At 56.1% G+C, this 18,105-nt stretch overlaps 1 protein-coding gene across 1 annotated transcript in view; it reads right to left on the reverse strand.

The window, feature by feature from the left end:
* OBSCN (obscurin, cytoskeletal calmodulin and titin-interacting RhoGEF) overlaps window positions 1-18,105 on the reverse strand; it is a 159,294-nt gene that overhangs the window by 38,947 nt on the left and 102,242 nt on the right. The window contains exons 49-57 of the mRNA XM_042931633.1: window positions 17,857-18,053; window positions 17,326-17,401; window positions 11,380-11,652; window positions 10,774-11,049; window positions 10,213-10,500; window positions 9,738-10,097; window positions 8,281-8,654; window positions 6,208-7,072; window positions 4,815-5,093 (exon numbers count right to left, since the gene is read on the reverse strand). Of these exons, the coding sequence (XP_042787567.1) occupies window positions 4,815-5,093; window positions 6,208-7,072; window positions 8,281-8,654; window positions 9,738-10,097; window positions 10,213-10,500; window positions 10,774-11,049; window positions 11,380-11,652; window positions 17,326-17,401; window positions 17,857-18,053 (2,988 nt within the window). The remainder of the gene's footprint in view (window positions 1-4,814; window positions 5,094-6,207; window positions 7,073-8,280; window positions 8,655-9,737; window positions 10,098-10,212; window positions 10,501-10,773; window positions 11,050-11,379; window positions 11,653-17,325; window positions 17,402-17,856; window positions 18,054-18,105) is intronic.

Genomic DNA, 18,105 nt, shown 5'->3' on the forward strand with positions numbered 1-18,105 from the left:
TATGTGTCCAAGAGAACTGAACACGTATGTCACAAAACACAATTACTTGTACACAGATGTGTGCAACAGCATTACTTATAAGACCCAAGACAAGTGATTGATAAACACCACCTGATGAATGGATAAGCAGTCCACATACAAGGGAGTATTGTTCAACCTGAAAAACAGATGAGGTACTGATGTATTTTACAACACACATAGATCTCTGGGACATGTTCAGTGACAGGAACCAGACACAAAAGGCCACGTATCATATGATTCCATTTATATGAAATGTCCAGAACAGGCAAACCCACAGAGACAGAAAGTAGCTTAGTGGTCTCCAGGGGCCAGGGAAGGCAGAGTGGGGATTGACAGTGAATGGACACAGGGTTTCTTTCTGGGATGACAGAAATGCTCTGGTGTGGGAAATAAGAGTAAGAATTCCCTTAGCTTGGGGGCGCCTGGGTGACTCAGGCGTCAACTTCAGCTCAGGTCATGATCTCGCAGTTCTAGAGTTTAAGCCCCACCTTGGGTTCTGTACTGACAGCTCAGAGCCTGGAGCCTGCTTCAGATTCTCTCTCCCTCTCTCTCTGTCTCTCAATCTCTCTCTGCCCCTCCCCCACTTGCACTCTGTCTCTCAAAAATAAGTAAATGTTAAAAAAATAAAAATAATAATTCCCTGAGCTTGCACTAATGAGTTAACAAGGCTTAGGATGGAAAGCCGCCTCAACAGGATGAAAGTGTCCAAGACCAGTTAGAGGCGGAAAGCCACTACAGGGTAGAAGCACCCGAAGTTAGCTAGAGAAAAGGTGCTTTGTTAGCCTTGAGGCACCCTGCTCCAGCAACCTTACACTTTGGAGATAGGAGCTGCTTGGCTGTATCACCCACAGAGAAACACTGTCCATCTGGTGTATCATTGTGCTTTAATCTCAACTTTTTTTTTTCAATATATGAAATTTATTGTCAAATTGGTTTCCATACAACACCCAGTGCTCATCCCAAAAGGTGCCCTCCTCAATACCCATCACCCACCCTCCCCTCCCTCCCACCCCCCATCAATCCTCAGTTTGTTCTCAGTTTTTAAGAGTCTCTTATGCTTTGGCTCTCTCCCACTCTAACCTCTTTTTTTTTTTTTTCCTTCCCCTCCTCCATGGGTTTCTGTTAAGTTTCTCAGGATCCACATAAGAGTGAAAACATACGGTATCTGTCTTTCTCTGTATGGCTTATTTCACTTAGCATCACACTCTCCAGTTCCATCCACGTTGCTACAAAGGGCCATATTTCGTTCTTTCTCATTGCCATGTAGTACTCCATTGTGTATATAAACCACAATTTCTTTATCCATTCATCAGTTGGTGGACATTTAGGCTCTTTCCATAATTTGGCTATTGTTGAGAGTGCTGCTATAAACATTGGGGTACAAGTGCCCCTATGCATCAGTACTCCTGTATCCCTTGGGTAAATTCCTAGCAGTGCTATTGCTGGGTCATAGGGTAGGTCTATTTTTAATTTTCTGAGGAACCTCCACATGAAAAGATGCTCAACGTCGCTCCTTATCAGGGAAATACAAATCAAAACCACACTCAGATTTAATCTCAACTTCTAATGCCACTTGCCCCCCGAACCCTTTGCTTGTTACACACACAAGTTATTGGTCCCTAGCTTATTGGTTTCTTCAGCAAGTTCATCACATATGTAAAACCTTGAGAGTTCAATCAATACAGAGACGAAACCCCTGTTTGGGGCTCTTGTCTCCTCCCGGACATTAGCCTCTCTCATATGCAATTCTGCATCTGCTCTCTTGCTGGACACGAGAGAACTTCAGATTCAAAGTCTGCAACACTCTGGCACTGGATGGTCATGCTGGTCGCACAACATTATGAATATACTACAATCCACTGAATTGCACATTTTTAAACAACAACTTCGATGGTGTGTAAATATCTAAACATTTTAAATCCCAAGAGAAAAGGCAAATTTTGCACAGAGAAACAAAGGTAAGAATGGCATCCTATTTCTCAGGTGGAAACAATGCAAGTTAGTAAACAGTGGAACAGCACCTTTAAGGAATGAAAAAGAGAAAAAAAAAAAAAACGTCCTAACAAAAATATCTTCCAGAACCAAAACAGAAATAGACGTTTCTTTCAGGCATACAAAAGCTGAGAGAACTCTAGCATACCCAGACTACAAAAAAGATGCAGAAAGATGTCCCTCAGGCAGAAAGAAAGTGAGAGCAGATGGAAATCCAGATCTACACAGCAGAATGAAATATCTCCTACTGGGTAAACACACAATCTGGTCTCATTCGAGGTAACTGACTTACTGTTGTGTGCAGTTGTGCTGATGATACTGACTCCACATTTGGCCCTACATCTTGTTAGTGTTGCTTGATGACCTCTCCTGGGCCCCTGTGTTCCCAGCCCCTTGGAAACTCATATACAGGTCTTAGAAGTGCCCGCCAAAGCTGGGATGGGGGAGGTTTGCTTTGGCCTCCCGTGAATCTGTTAGAGATAACCTAGTTTTTCTCAGACCTTATATACCCTTCAGTCTCCAGCAACCGAGGTCGCTTGTGTCATAACTACAGAAGGTGACACTGACACATCCCTTTTCCTTGCCAAGCAGTGTTCCCTACAATGGCTGTATCACCATGTAACCATCGCCCACTGAAGGACAGCTGGGTTGTGACCAGTTACCGGCTGTTGAGAATAAGGTTGCTAAGAGCCTTTGGGTACAAGTTTTATTATGAATTTAGGATTTCATTTCTCTGGGATAAACACCAAAAACAGCAACTGTTGCATTACATGTTAGCTATGCGGTTGGTTTTGTAACTGACTGCCACCCTCTTTTCCAGATGGAGTGTACCATGTTACATTCCTGCCAGCAATGCATAATCAATCCTGTTTCTCTGCCTCCTCGCCAGCACTGGGTGTTATCTCTATTTTTTATTTTAGCCATCCTGCTAAGTGTAGAGTGATGTCTTGCTGGGGTTTTGATCAGCATTTCCCTGGTGGCTAATGATGGTGAATATCTTCCATGTTATTTGCCTTCAGGGTGTCCTCTGGTGTGAAACATCTGGACATGTCTTTTGCTCCTGTTCTAACTGGATTTTTAATTTCTTTTTTTTTATTGTTTACTGTTGACCATTCTTTATATACACAGTAAAACTGTGGATTGTGAACAACTTGTTCTGCGAGCATTCCACAAGATGAGCAAACATTTCTAATAAATTTTAACTTGATAAACTGAGCGATGTGTTGCAATATGAGTAGTATGTGACACTGAATGTCACATGATTACAACTGAGTCAATGGTTCTCTCTCTCTCTCTTTCTCTCTTTCTCTCTCACTGCAGGATTGTGGGTGATTGTCTTCTATGCTCAGATGCTCATGCTCAGTCTCAGGCCATGGCATTTCACAGAAATCAGTGGTTTTTCAAAACATTGGAAGGTGCCCACAACTGGCACTTGTGGTTTTTTTTTTTTGGTTTTTTTTTTTCTGTTTTTTTTTTGTCACTTCCAATCACCTATGGACGGCCCTTTGCTTTTCCATACAAGAGTGAGCTTAGGTAGGAATGCTTAGCTTCATTCTAGGTCAGGCTGCCTGCAGATATAGATCATTTCCTCTGCCGCCTTATTGACAGTTACATTCAATATGTGACAAGAGTTTATTAATACTGTAGTGAGGTCAACATCCATGTGAGTGTATAAAATGGCCCCCATGCAGAAGGTTCCATGGAACCAATAGATAGCAGTGATTCCATTAGTGATAGTGAAGGTTGCCCTACACAATAATCCTCCTCTCCCTTGTCTCCCTTACACCAGCCACAAACGTTTTCAGGGTAAGTACATGTTAATTTTTCTTTATATTTTGTATTTTCTTGATTATTTTGCATTATATTACAGTATTGTAATCATTTTTATATGAGTATTTGGGGGCTGTGGAGCAAATCATCTGAGTTTCTATTATTTCTTATGGGGAAATTTGCTTTGATATACGAGCACTTTGGATTACAAACATGCTTCCGGAATGAATTATGCTCACAAACCAAAGTTTTCCTGCACATATATTTCATGCTTTCCTTATTTTTATTGGTTTCAGAGGTAGAATTTATTGTATATATTTTTAGATAAAGTCCTTTACTAGATATGTGGTTTGCAGATACCTTCTCCCATCCTGTACTCTGACAACCCTCTGCACGGGGTCTTTCTCAGAGCAAACATTCATAACTTTTACCAATTTTCCCTTTTATGGGTGTGCTTAGTATCAAATCTAAGAAGTGTTCTCCTGGATCCTAAATATTTTTCCCTATTTTTTTTTCCTGAAACCTTCATAGTTTTGTATTTAACATTTACATATATAGTCCATTTTGAGCTAATTTTTGTATAAAGCCAAGGTCTAATTCTTTGCCTATAAATGTCCCAATGACTCCAGCACTACTTGAGATTCTATCCTTGAATCTGAAATTCTATCCTGCCTCCACTTAATTGCCCTTGCACTTCTGTCAACAATCAAATGGATGTACTTGTCCTGAGGCCCACCAGGAGTCTCGGCATTAGAATACAACATGCCTCCTGGTCCCTTATCACTCGGGAAACTTCCAGGGATTTAAGAACTGTGTGCTAGGAACCCGGAACAAGACCAAGTACATATTTCTTGTTGTGCCATAGGTAACCGCCCAAGTGTGCCAGACACCTCCAAACTGTCCCAGGCCCCTCCCCAGCCTAGGCACCTCCCAAGGAGATAAGGTCTCTGCCCCCACCCCAGCCACAAGATATGAGGCTCCACATCCTGTCCGATCCAAAACCAGTGCTCTCTGGGGGCTGCCACACTCACGGTCCACACGGAGCTCTGCCTTGGTGGACGACACACCCATGCTGTTCTCAGCCATGCAGCGGTAGACACCCATGTCTGCAGGTACCACTGCAGTGATGATGAGCTGGTGGCCGCCCTGTTGGTCCTCACTGATCATGTAGTGGTCATCCTCCTCCAGCATCCTGCCATCCTTGAACCAGCACACGGTGGGCACCGGCTGGCCTGTCACCACACAGTCGAAGCTCACGGGGTACCCGTCCTGCACCTCCTGATTCTGCAGCTCAGTCAGGAACACTGGGGCTGGGAGGGTCAGGCAGGGTATGCAGTGAGCTGGCCCCAGGGTCTCCACCAGTCAGCCCAGCTGCCAGCGGCTCAACGTGCATCCAGTTCACGGCACCCATTCACGTGGGAGTGCTTGCAGACCCCGGGGCTAAACATAATTCTGCGTCTGCCAGCTTCACCCCTGTTCTCTAGGAGGATCCTCTCCTTGCCAGCCTGCATCTCAAGCCACTGAGAAGCCAGAGGGATAGTGGGCAGGAAACAGGTAGGAGGAGCAGGTAAGGAGAGACAGAAGTCGTGTGGGCTGCAAGCGTGAGAATGGCCCATAATTGCACAGGGGAGGTTTCCAGACATGAGGCCATGGGGGTTATATACCTTCTTTACTCCTAGGGAAACACAAGGGAATGGTGGAGTAGCTTTAAAAGTAATTTTAGTTGCTGGAGCAGAAGATGGGGGCCGTGGAATGCCACCTTTTATACTGGTTTTACCCCAAACCCTCACGGAGCAAACACAAACTCTGGAAAGTCCATATTCCTATACCCACTTCATAGACAACACTGAGGCTCAGAGTGGCTAGCATGTAACAGACAGAGCTGGACTTAAACCGAGCTCTAACCCCAAATTCAGGGCTCCTCCAGCTCGGGGCAGCTGCATCCGCAGTGGCCCCAAGCTGGAGCCCAGCCAGCTCCCTGAGTCTTCAGCTGACCCAGGTCACACCGGCCCTGCCCCTCCCCCTCCCGGCCCTGCTCCACCCTCCCTTCCAGGCCCCTCTCCACCCTCCCTTCCAGGCCCCGCCCCACCTTCCTTTCTACGCCCCGCCCCATCCCATTCTAGGCTCCACCCTTTACCGCCCCAGCCCTCCTCATCCCAGGCCCCTCCCCCTTCCAGGCCCCGCCCCCTCTTTCCCTGCCCCGCCCTCCCTTTCCAGCCCCGCTCCTCCTCTTCCAGGCCCCGCCCTCTCCCTTCCTGTCCTCCCCCTCCAAGCCCTGACCCCGCCTCTCCCCCTTGTCGCCCCTCTCCCTTCGTGGTCCCGCCCCTCCCCTTCCCGCCCTTCCCCTCCAGACCCTGCCCCCACCCCTCCTCCCTTGTCGCCCCTCCCCCTTCTGGCCCAGCCACAGACAGCGCGCAGACTCACCGGCGTCTGTGGTCAGCGGCCGGGGCACCACCTCCTGAGCTGCTGCGGGGGCAGGAGCCACCTTGCTGATGCGCATCTCCACCCCCCGGGGCCCCTGCTCTGACAGGGTGATGTCCACGCCGATGCCCATGGTGCCAAACATCTCCCGGAAGCAGGTGGCCGCACGGTGGGCCTCGGCAAGCGCCTCGAAGCGAATGTAGACAAAGTGCTCTTCTTCGCGGTACGTCCGCCAGTCCCCCGGCTCCTCCGGCTCCGCCGGGCCCTCGTCTGCGCTCAGGAAGATCTCTTCGTCCGATACTTCGGCCGGGCCCTTGGTGCGGAACAGGCGGTGCAGCCGCCGGGCTGCTCGGCGGAAGGCGTCATCCAGCTCGCCCCCAGAGGAGCTCTCCGCCTCGCTCTCCGTCCCGCTGACTACCACACAGGCGCTGTGGGCCACGTGGCCGAACTTGCTGCTCACCTGGCAGGTGTAGCGGCCAGCGTCTGCACGGCCCAGGCCCGTCACCAGCAGACAGCAAGTGCCGTCCCCAAGCTGGTCGATGTGGTGGTGCCGGCCGTCAGTCAGCTCCACGCCGTCCTTCAGCCAGCGAGCACGCACATCCGCCTTGCTGGACACCACACACTCCAGACGCAAGACATCCCCCACCTGTGCCTCAGTGTCCCCAAACGTGCGGGAGAACACGGGTCCTTCCTGCTGCTTCATCTCTTTGCGGACCTTGTAGCCTTTGAAGGCAGCCTGGATCTTCACCGCTGCCTTGTCCATGGACAGGTCACCCAGGTCTTCAGCCCTCAGGTTTCCCAGGGGTGGGTGAGCTGCAGGTAGCTGTTCCTGATGCTTCGGTGGCTTCCCAACTGCAGGGATCCCAAGCTGTGTGCACAGGTAAGGAGGGGAAACTGAGGCCCATGACGGAGAAAGGACAGTGCAGGGACATACAGGAAGCTGGAAGCAAAGCTCATGTTTCACTTCACCATGCTGCTCTGCCTTCTGCCTGCCTGAAATTGCATAACTTTCACAGAGGCTGGATGCCTTATGACTCCTATTGCCACCGAGAGGCAAGCCCACCCTCCCTGAAATCATTTCTAATGGTTACATGGACAGGGACTGACAGGTTGTGAGGAACACCACAGAGAGACCAGTTTAGCTCTTAACAGCCAGGTGGATGGTGGGTGGGAGGATGCATGGGTGGTGGGAGATGGGTGGGTGGATGGTGGATGGATGGTTGGGTGGGTGGGGGATGGTGGATGGATGGGTGGGTAAGTGGCGGATGGATGGATGGATGGATGGATGGTGAATGGTGGATGGGTGGGTGGGTGAATGGTGGGTGGGTGGGTGGATGGGTGGATGGGGGATGGGTGGGTGGGGGATAGTGGATGAAGGGATGGGTGGGTGGGGAATGTTGGATGGAGGGATGGGTGGGTGGGTGAATGGTGGATGGATGGATGGATGGATGGGTGGTGGATGGGTGGGTAAATGGTGGATGGATGGATGGATGGATGAATAGTGGATGGATGGATGGGTGGGTGGGGATGGTGGATGGAGGGATGGGTGGTGGATGGGTGAATGGTGGATGGATGGATGGATGGATGGGTGGTGGATGGGTGGGTAAATGGATGGATGGATGGATGGATGGATGGATGGATGAATAGTGGATGGATGGATGGATGGGTGGGGATGGTGGATGGAGGGATGGGTGGTGGATGGGTGAATGGTGGATGGATGGATGGATGGGTGGATGGATGGTGAATGATGGATGGGTGGGTGGATGGATGGATGGGTGGGTGGGGGGATGGTGGATGGATGGATGGATGGGTAGGTGGTGGATGGGTGGGTGAATGGTGGAAGGATGGATGGATGGTGAATGGTGGATCGATGGATGCATAGATGGGTGGGTTGGTAGTGGATGGATGGATGCATGGACAGAGAATGGATGGCAGATGAGTGGTGAGTGGATAGGTGGTTGTATAAATGGATGTTAGATGGACAGATGTATGGATAATGGAGAAATGGGTGGGCATATGGCTGATGAAGATCTGAGACATCCAGGCCTCTCTTCAAAGGCCACACTGGACACTCACCTTGCTGGCCAGTGGTGAGGTGCTGGGTTTCCCAGCCTTCTTGAGGTAGGTAACCAGGGAGGGAGTGCCTGCCCGGGACTCATCGTCAGAGCTGGTATGCGAGAGGTCGGCTTCGCCAGTGCGTGCCAGCTCGTCTGCTGTGGAGTAGTCCTCAGAGAGGTCTGGGGCCGCTTCTTCTACCTCCTGCCGCGGGCGTGGTGAACGACCATCCTCCTCGGGCAGCTCACTGATGGAGTCCAGCGTGGGTTCACGGCTCATGCGACGCTTCCGGGCCAGGGCCTCCCACAGCAGGTGCAGGTCACCCTCCTGGGCTGCCTCGGGGGGCAGGCTGGGCTGTGCAGGGGTCTCGTCGTCAGATCCCGTGGTCAGCACCACTAAGAAGGACAGGAGACTGGTCAGCAGAGTCGGGACAGACCCTCGACCCCAGGCTGGCCATGGCGGCTGTGTGGTTCCCCTCAGTAGGCCTCTGGCACCTCCCTGGGCCACCAGGGTTTTCTGGAGGTCCAGTCTTTATGAAGTTTCAGAGGCTCTGAACTGCCCTCTCATCCTCAGCTTCCCCTGCTGAAGCCAGACTTCACCCTACCTTGGGCACCTGCACAGGAGGAGTGAGCCCAGGGGAGCACGGGGCCAGGATCAGTGCAGATGCAGTGGGACAAATAGTGTGAGGGGGTTCAGAGCACAGGGGAAGGTGGTCAGAGTGGGGAGGCTCATAGCGGGGGGTTCAGAGCACAGGGGAGAGGTGGTCAGAGTGGGGAGGCTCATAGTGGGGGGTTCAGAGCACAGGGGAAGGTGGTCAGAGTGGGGAGGCTCATAGTGGGGGCTTCAGAGCACAGGGGAGAGGTGGTCAGAGTGGGGAGGCTTATAGTGGGGGTTTCAGAGCACAGGGGAGAGGTGGTCAGAGTGGGGAGGCTTATAGTGGGGGTTTCAGAGCACAGGGGAGAGGTGGTCAGAGTGGGGAGGCTCATAGTGGGGGGCTCAGAGCATAGGGGAGAGGCCATCAGAGTAGGGAGGCTCATAGTGGGGGTTCAGAGCACCAGGTGAAGGTGGTCAGAGTGGGGAGGCTCATAGTGGGGGGGGGGGGGGTCAGAGCACAGGGGAATGTGGTCAGAGTGGGGACGCTCGTAGTGGGAGGTCTCAGAGCACAAGAGGTCCCTGTGCATGAGGAGGAGGCTCAGAAGGCAGGGTCCGAGAGCTTAGGGGACCAGCAGTGGGTACCAAGGGATGTGTTGGCCAGGACGTGCTCAGGGAGCAGTGTGGCTTGAGGTACCAGCTCTATGATTTGTGACAAGAGACTCAGCCACACGGGTCTGTGCATCTCCCCACCAGACCTCAGTCTTCTTTGGTGTGAGAGGGGCTCCCCAAGAGGATCAAGGAGCTAATGAAGAGGAGGGGCTGGCTTACCCCCACCCGCCCCACCCTACCCCCACCCCCACCTTAGCTGGGTCCCAAGGACACACCCTGGAAGGAGGCAGCTGCAGAGGAGGCCGGGTCTCTGGTGAGGCCACAGTGGTACTCCCCCTGGTCCTCCGCTGAGAAGCCCCGGATCACCAGCATCCGCCGCTGACCCTGGCAGAGAACCTGGAAGCGCCCGCTGGGTTGGATGACCTCCGCCCCCTTCAGCCACACCACCTCGCCCGCCTCGGCCACCTCGCACTCCAGACACACGTCCTCGCCGGCAGCCACCTGCCGGCTCTCGGGAGGGGGAGGTGTGGGAGCTGGGTGCGCAGGAACCGGGGCCACAGGCACGGGGACTGAAGACACGGGGGTGGGGACCGCAGGCACGGGGGCGCTGGCCGCAGGCACCGGCTCCAGGGGCTCTGCCGGAAACAAAGCCACTTCAGAAAGGACGCGCTGGGGCTCTCCATCTTGGGGAGGTCTGGAGCGCTCCAGGCGGGACTACCACCACCCACCTTAGGAAGGCCAGCCACTCACCGAGCTTCACTGTCTGCGGCAGGTGTACGGGCTCCCCAGCCCCCGCTGGGCCCACTGCTGCCACGCGGAAGCGGTAGGTCTCCCCGGGGGCCAGGCCGTCCACCACGCACTCAGGCCCAGGCACCAGCTCATGGCACAGCCGCCACTCGCCTGTGGCCGCCGCCTTCATCTCCACCCTATAGCCGCAGAGACCGCCGCCACCGTCGCTTGCAGGCGCCACCCAGGACAGCGTTACTGAACGGCCGCTGCGCGCCACCACCTCTGCGTCCTCTGGAGGGTCTGGGAGGCCTGCGGGGACGGAGCTGGTCAGTGGAGGCTCCCCGTCCGCGCCCGCGGGTGCCCAGCCCTGCCTGTCTGGTTTCTGATCCTGGGGTGAGAAGTGGGCACTGGCCCACGAGCCCCTGTACTTGGTGGCCCCGACCGTCTGAGAGCACAAAGGTCGTGCGCTTCAGAGCCAGGAAGACAGTGTACCCTGAGCCTACCTGGATGGCAGCCTCTGGGGCTGGAACAGCAGAACCCTGGTCGCAACCTGCCTGCCCGCAGGCGGCCCAAACCACCCACCTAGTACGGTGAGCCGCGCGGAGGCCACAGCGTCGCGGGCGGCGAAGGTGACCTCGCCAGCGTGCTGTGGCTGGGCACTGCGCAGCTGCAGGGTGTGGTGGCTGCCGTCGGCGGTGACCGTCCAGTTGCAGTCGTCCGGCTGTACGGCGGCCCCGTTGATGTACCACGTCGCCTCGCCCACCGGCACCGCCTCACTGAGCGTGCAGCTGAAGCGGACCTGCCCACCGGCTCGCACGGCCGCGTCCTGCGGGGACTCCAGTACCTCCAGGCGCCAGCCTGCGGGGTCCGGGGTATGCGGTGAGCGCGCCGGCCTGGAGGCAGGGCTGGGAAACCTCCCGGCCACCAGGTCCCGCCAGCCCCGCCCCCCTGCTCCTGGCAGAGAAGGAAGTCCAGCATCTGGCAGGAGGGGTCTCAAAAGACCGACGCCCCCCCCCTCCACCGCCAACGTCCTCAGCCCCCAGCCCTGTACCTCCACAGCGAGGATGCGGTGGGAGGGGTCTCAAGAGACCCCACACACCCGCTGAGCGGCAGCCGGTGGGAGGGGTCTCCAGATACACGCCCGCCCCCCCCCCCCGCGAGGCCTCAGCCCCGCCCCGCACCCCTAACCTCTGACTGTGAGGAACGCGGACGTCACCACGTCCCCTGCCAGGAAGGTCACCCGGCAGCTGTCCTGCGGCCGCAGGTTTTTGAGCAGCAGCAAGTGCCGCAGGCCGTTCTCGAAGTAGACCACCTCCGCGTTCTCAGAGGTTCGCACAGGCTCGTCGTCCAGCAACCAGGTGTGGGCGGCCACCTCGGGGCGGGACAGCTGGCACTCGAACAGCGCCTCGCCGCCTTCGAGTGCGTCCACGTTCTCCAGGCTGCGCACCACTGTGTTCTTGGCTGCGGGGAAGGCGGCGGCTCAGGGTGCGCTGGGGCCCTCTGCCCCAGGGCCCCCTGCAGAGTTACGTGGAAGAGCCCACCCCCATTAGAAGGGCTTAAGGGCTGACCAGCATGTGGCCCAGTGGAGGGCAGTGCACGGTGTCCACATGGGGCCACCACGGGGGCCTCTTGAGGCCCTGCCCACTCCCATACCATCACCACGCTGGTAGCCTGCCTTGGCTGGTGGTCAGGGAGGGGATGCTTCTCCATACCAGACAGGTGAGAAGCCTCACAGGTATTCCCAAAGCTGCCCAGCCCACAGCCAGGCTCAAACCCTGCCCCCAGCAAGAGTTATATGCCCCTGCCCAGGTTGCAGTGTGGGACTCTGAAAATGGCCCCCTTTCTTCCCAATCCTCAGCCAGCACTATCAGACATGCTGGGCTGCTCCCCTCACTCACAGGGACCAGAGAGACCCCTGCCCTACTTCCCCACCCCTCTCCAGCTCTCTCGTTCGCACAGTACACCAGACTTAATAGGTGGATGTGTGTTTGATGTGTTAAGCCATGAGCTCAGGACTGGGCTTGCCTGGCCCCAACAGCAGCCCAGGCTTACCACCTGCCACGGCCCATTCCCATGATACACCGCCTGTACAGTGATGCCAGTGGGAAGTCTGAGCAACTTCCTGGAGGAGGAAGAATCTCAGGCTGGGCATGACTGAGCTGGGCAGGGCACATGTGAGGCAGGAAAGGAGAACCAGGTGACCCAGGGCTGGTCTGGATGCTGGGAAGGGTGTGACCTTGACCCACATGACTTCAGGAAGCCGCTACAGAGCCTGACCTGGGCAATGGGGGATGGGGCAACCACAGCCCCAACTGCTCTCTGGGATACATACCCAACTAGAACCTATTCACAGCCCTAGTGCTCAATCCCAGCTTATCCACAGAGTACACATGCCCTGCAGGTAGGGGCATCTGCTCTGGACACGAAGCCCCAGGGAGTGAATGGGGTAGGGCATCTCAGAGCAGACACCCCCACAGGACCCACCCATGTCCCTCTTCTGGCCACCGTCCCACTCCCGGGCTCCTCATACCACAGACCAGACTTCCCCACATCCCAGCTCCTTTCCTGCCCACATCAGAATCAACAGCACCAATGGGGGTTAGACATCCCAGATGTCAAAGCAGCAGTGAGCCCCTGCCCTTTCTGCCTCTCTGGGCTCCACTGTACCCTACCCATCCCAGATGGTCTCATGCCTCAGCTGCACCCCCCCGCCTCCCTCAGGTCTGGGCTCAAAGGGCAGCCCCTCCCCATAGCTGCTGTCACGTCTAACTTCAGCTCCCAGAGGGACAGCCCCCTGGAGGGAGGGATTGCTGTCTATTCCGAGCTGTGCCTCCCGGGACCAGAAAAAGGTGTTTTAAAAACATCACTGTTTACAGAACCAGGACCTGCTTGTCCTGGCTTGGATGGCCCTCTCACTACCGCCTCCAGATCACTCCTCACTGGGCAGTGTTCCGATCTTCCCAACCAGGAACTGGCAGCGGCCAAATGATGTCCCTCCCCTGGGGGCTGCAGTCAAATGCCCCCCCCCACCCCTGGTCCCCCACAGGGGGACCTTGCTGTGTCCCCCTGGGACACAAGGGTATCCTTGCTGTGTGCAGACAGGGACACAGGGCTCCAGTGCCCCACCTAAGATCAGGGACTCAGGGCATGCAGCCCAGTACCTCCCTCCTGTCCCATCAGGCAGCTCCAGGAAGAGCAGAGGCCTGCCTGTTGGGGCCCTGTTTTTCCAGCACGGCCACATAATGCTGACAGTCACACCCGCCTCTGCACCAGGAAGGATGGCCCCAACCACGCTGGAGCCGTGCAAGGCCTCACCTTGCACCTGCAGCAGGGCCACCACACGGGTGCCCGCAGCCTCACAAGAATAGATGCCACTGTCGCAGGGCAAGGCCGGCCTGAACGACAGCCTGGCCACGGTCCAGTCCTGCTCTATGATGACACGGCGCCCGTCAGCGCACACCTCCTGCTCGTCCATCTTCCACGTGGCCTGCACAGGCCTCGAGTACTGGCAGAGGAGCTCGGCTGGGCCGCCCTCCTCCACGGCCAGGTCCTGCATGGCACTGACCACCTCCACCGTGGGATCTGTCGGCCGACACCCCGGTCATGTGTCAGCTGGTGCAGCATGGCTGCACCCCACCCGCCCTCTGCTCTCAGCAGCTCAGCAGCAAGCAAGCGGTGGGGGTGGGGGGCTGCGGCAGGAGGAGAACCCATCGCGGCAGCCCAGGGCCCTCCTCATGGGGGAAGCTGTGCCCTCCCTGGGGTAGATGGCACTGGAGGCTTGGCCTCTGTCAGGGCTGGGCCCTTCCTGAACCCTCTGCCTCCCTCCCCAGCCCTGGCCCAGGGCATGCTTTGCCTCAGCAGGGGCACAACACCCCTGCTCAGGGTCTATGAACTCTGCTGGGCCCATGGCACCCCCAGGGGCCTCGCCAACCTCGGGGTCCCTGTCCCATCTCAGCCTGCTGAAATCCTACTCAACAACTGATCTGCCCCTTGGACATGGGCGAATGTCTGCACTTATTCCACAGAAGCACCGAGTGAAGCCTTGTTGGCCAGCCATCCTGGAGGACCGGACACCCCACTGTCATCCTCCCCAAAGATGGATCTTTCCCAGATGGTCACAGGACCCCAACTGAGCCCACAGCAAGGGAAGCATTGGTGAGCAGGGACAGAGCAGGCCAGGACCAGGACCAGGAAGGGGGCTCTCACTCCCCAGCTGCCCTCTGGGAGAGCACCTGAGGGATAGACAGCCACAGAATGGTGACCAGGCAGGAAGTCAGGTCTGGTGCCCCACAAGGAGGTGGGCATGGGGTTGGCTTCACCTCTCCCCAGCCTGGCCTCCTCCTCCACAAATCGGTACAGCAGACCTCCCACCATGCCTGCCCACGGCACACGCAGAGCGATGCCCAGCTCGAGTCCTGGGGCCAGCCCTGGACCCGGCACCCTGGAAGCCCGCAGCAAGCGTTCAGGGTCAGCAGATACAGAAGCGTCAGCTCAGGGCAGGGTCCCATTGGCCAATACCTTTGACCAACAACTTGGCCGTGGAAACCAGGGGCCCTGCACGGTAGGTGATGGTGCCTGAGTCAGCAACCCCCAGGCCCGAGAGTGTGAGGGAGTGGAAGGTCCCGTCACGCACGGAGATAGCACTCTGGGGACCATCCTGCAGCAGGGTGCCATCCAGCCACCAGCGGGCCTCCGGCCCCCCCGCACAGGACACCTCACAGGAGAATGTGGCTGCCTCCCCCGCAAAGACGTCCACGTTCTGCAAGCCACGTACCAGGCGTGGTACTGCCTCTGTGCAAGAGGGCAAAAGGAGGGGGTCTGGGCACCCTGGGTCTGTGGAGCCAACCTGGGGTCTGCAGAGGCTGCCTTGGGGCTGAGACAAGAGGTCCACCCAGGCCAGCTGACCCACCTTGCTTGCAGAATGAGACACAGAAACCACCCACAGCAAGCCCATGGGAGGGCAGCTTAGCCCCCCTGTACCCAACACCCCCATTGGGACATGTCCTATTTCACCACAGGAGACTGGTCACCTGCATCCATGCCCTTTTCAGGAGGCAGAGCAGACAAGCCCTAAGGCTTCAATCCTTGGGGGGTGGGTGTGGGGTGGGAAGAAGTCATGGGGCCCCCTGCTCTCATAAAGTGCGGGATCTCCCTTGGGAAGTAAGACCGCCATCCCCGGGCGTTTGGAAGTAGATGTTTCTCCTGTCCCCAGAGGTCCATTTACCCAGACGTGCCCCGAGGTCCTTCCAGCCCTCAGATTCTCGGGCCCTAATGTTGCATGGCAACTGCCCCTTGCCCTGTCACACAGTGGGGCTTGAACCCAGGGGCTTCCCAGATGCAGACGATGCCTGCTGTGTACCCCTGTACCCACCATGGCTGGGCCCTCCTGCAGAAGACCCCCCATACCCTTCCCGGGGTACACCATTGATATTCCAGCCCCCACCTTCCCTCCTATCCTTTCCCAAAAGTGCACACCTGACCATGTCCCCACCCTACTGCATCATCTCCCCATTCTCATCTCCAACAGAGCTCCCAAGCTTGTCCATTTACCACCTACCAGGACACCCATTTGTACCCCACCCCCATGCTCATGGCCCTCCCATAAGACCATGGCCAGGTATCTTTACATCAGTCAGCACACTTCAACTGGGGACACCAGGCCAAGAGGGGCCAAGGCACAGCCCTCAGTGGGACCTGTAAGGCTCAATCCACTCCCACGCTGCCCCCTCACAGACACCCACTCTTAAGAACACACAGGCCCTTCCTGGACCCACCTGGATCACAACACCCAGGATACTTCCCCTCTCCCATCACTCAGCTGGAGGGCACTGCACTCTGGTGCCTTTCTCAGCCCCCCAGTTCACAGAGCTGACTGTGTCTGTCCACCCTCTCAAGATCTGGGCTGGTGGGGCACCTGAGACTCAGGACACACTCCATCTCTATGTCTAACTCTACCAGCAGACTGGGGACTCCCTGATGGCACAGCTTCAGGCCCTCTCCAGGTAGAGGCATGTGGGGTAGATTGATGCCAGGTGGATGGATGGATGTCCATGGATGGATGGTGGGTAAACAGATGGATGGTAAGTGAACAGATGGATGATAGGTGGTAGATGGATGAGTGGATGGATAATGGATGAACAGATGGACAGTAAATGAACAGACGTATGGTGGACAGATAGATGAGCAGTAGATAGATGGATGAATGAAGGATGGTTGGATGAATGGTGGATGCATAAATGTTGGGTGGGTAGATGAGCAGATAAACGGATGATAAATGGACAAAAAGACAGGTGGTGAATGTGTAATGGATGAATGTGTAGATGAATGATAGATGGTGGATGGATGGATCATGGATGAATAGATGGTAGATGGATAGATGAGCAAATATATAAGTGGGTGGTGATTGGACAGATGGATGGGTGGTGGATGGAAGAGTAGATGGACAACAGATGGATAGATGGATGGTAAATGGAAGGATGGATGGATGGATGGATGGATAGTAGGTGGGTGAATGGTAGATGAATGGATAAGCATGTAGGTAAACAGATGACACATGGACAAAAACATGGGTGGTGAACGTGTAGTGGATGGACATGTAGATGAATGATGGATGATGGATGCATGGGGCCAGCTTGACAACCAGGAGTAAGACAGCACAGGAGAAGCTCTCAGGGTCAGGCACTCAGAGATGACCAGCTCTGGGGACAAAGTATAACCCAAGTTGAAGGTCTTTAGGTCCTCCCTACATGCCTGGGACCTTGTATGCTGTTGTATAAAACCACATGTGTCACTTGGAAACCTGTGGATGTGCAGGCATGTATCAATGTAGACATGATTATCTACATGGCACACACAGGCGTGTGCCACAAGAGTAGACATTCACAGGGGAGAAATCCCAAAGGCCCAGGCCCACATCTCCCTCCTGTGGACAGCACTAATCCAATACTGGGATCCCACACACACTATCCTTCTGGTGTGTGACTTTAGCCATCAAGGGGTGGACGGTCACCATCCCAAGGTAAGATCACCTCTGGAAGGCATGGGCTTCTGGCCACACCACTGCCAACAGCTCCCCAACTAAGGAAATACAGACATCCGCAAGCAAGGGGCTGGTTAGGAGAGGGGGCTGCCCACCTGTGACCTTCAGCTGGGCTTCTGAGCTACATGAGCCCATTTGGAAGCTGATGGTTCCCGCATCTTCCAGGGTCACCTGAAGGAGAGAGGGGGTCTGTTCCATCTCTGCAGGCCTCCAGCCAGGTCCGAATGGAGTGGGAACCTCCCCTCCACTCCCCAGGGAGCACCATGGCTGGCCCCCAAACAGGTCCGAATGGAGTGGGAGCCTTCCCCCCCACTCCCCAGAAAGCACCATGGCTGGCCCCCAACCAGGTCTGAATGGATGGGAACCTCCCCCTGGCCATTACCCAGAGAGCACCCCAGCTGGCTCCCAGCCAGGTCTTAACGGAGTGGGAGCCTTCCTCTCCACTCCCCAGGGAGCACTGTGGCTGGCTCCCAGCCAGGTCTTAATGGAGTAGGAGCCTCCCCCCCGCCCCCAGTCCCCAGGGAGCACCCCGGCTGGCCCCCAGCCATGTCTGAATGGAGTGGTAATCTATCCCCCCCCCACTCCCCAGGGAGCACCATGAATGGGGCAGGACCCAGAGAAGCCACCTTGTGCAGGGTGAGCAGATGCAGTGTGCCATGCTCCACGGTGATGTCATTCATCTCATTGGCCTGCAGGGGCACCCCTCCCAGGGCCCAGCGGGCCTCCTGGCTGCAGGCCCTGGATAGCTGGCACCGGAAGTGGGCGTCCTGGCCCTCACTGAGCTGTACATCCTGCAGGGGCTCCAGGATGCTCACATCAGGGACTGCACAGCGGACACACAGTGTGGGCCTCAGCATCCGGGATGCCACTGCCGA

Source organism: Panthera leo, chromosome A1 (assembly GCF_018350215.1).
Source record: "Panthera leo isolate Ple1 chromosome A1, P.leo_Ple1_pat1.1, whole genome shotgun sequence".
In the NCBI taxonomy this organism is placed as follows: Eukaryota; Metazoa; Chordata; class Mammalia; order Carnivora; family Felidae; genus Panthera; species Panthera leo.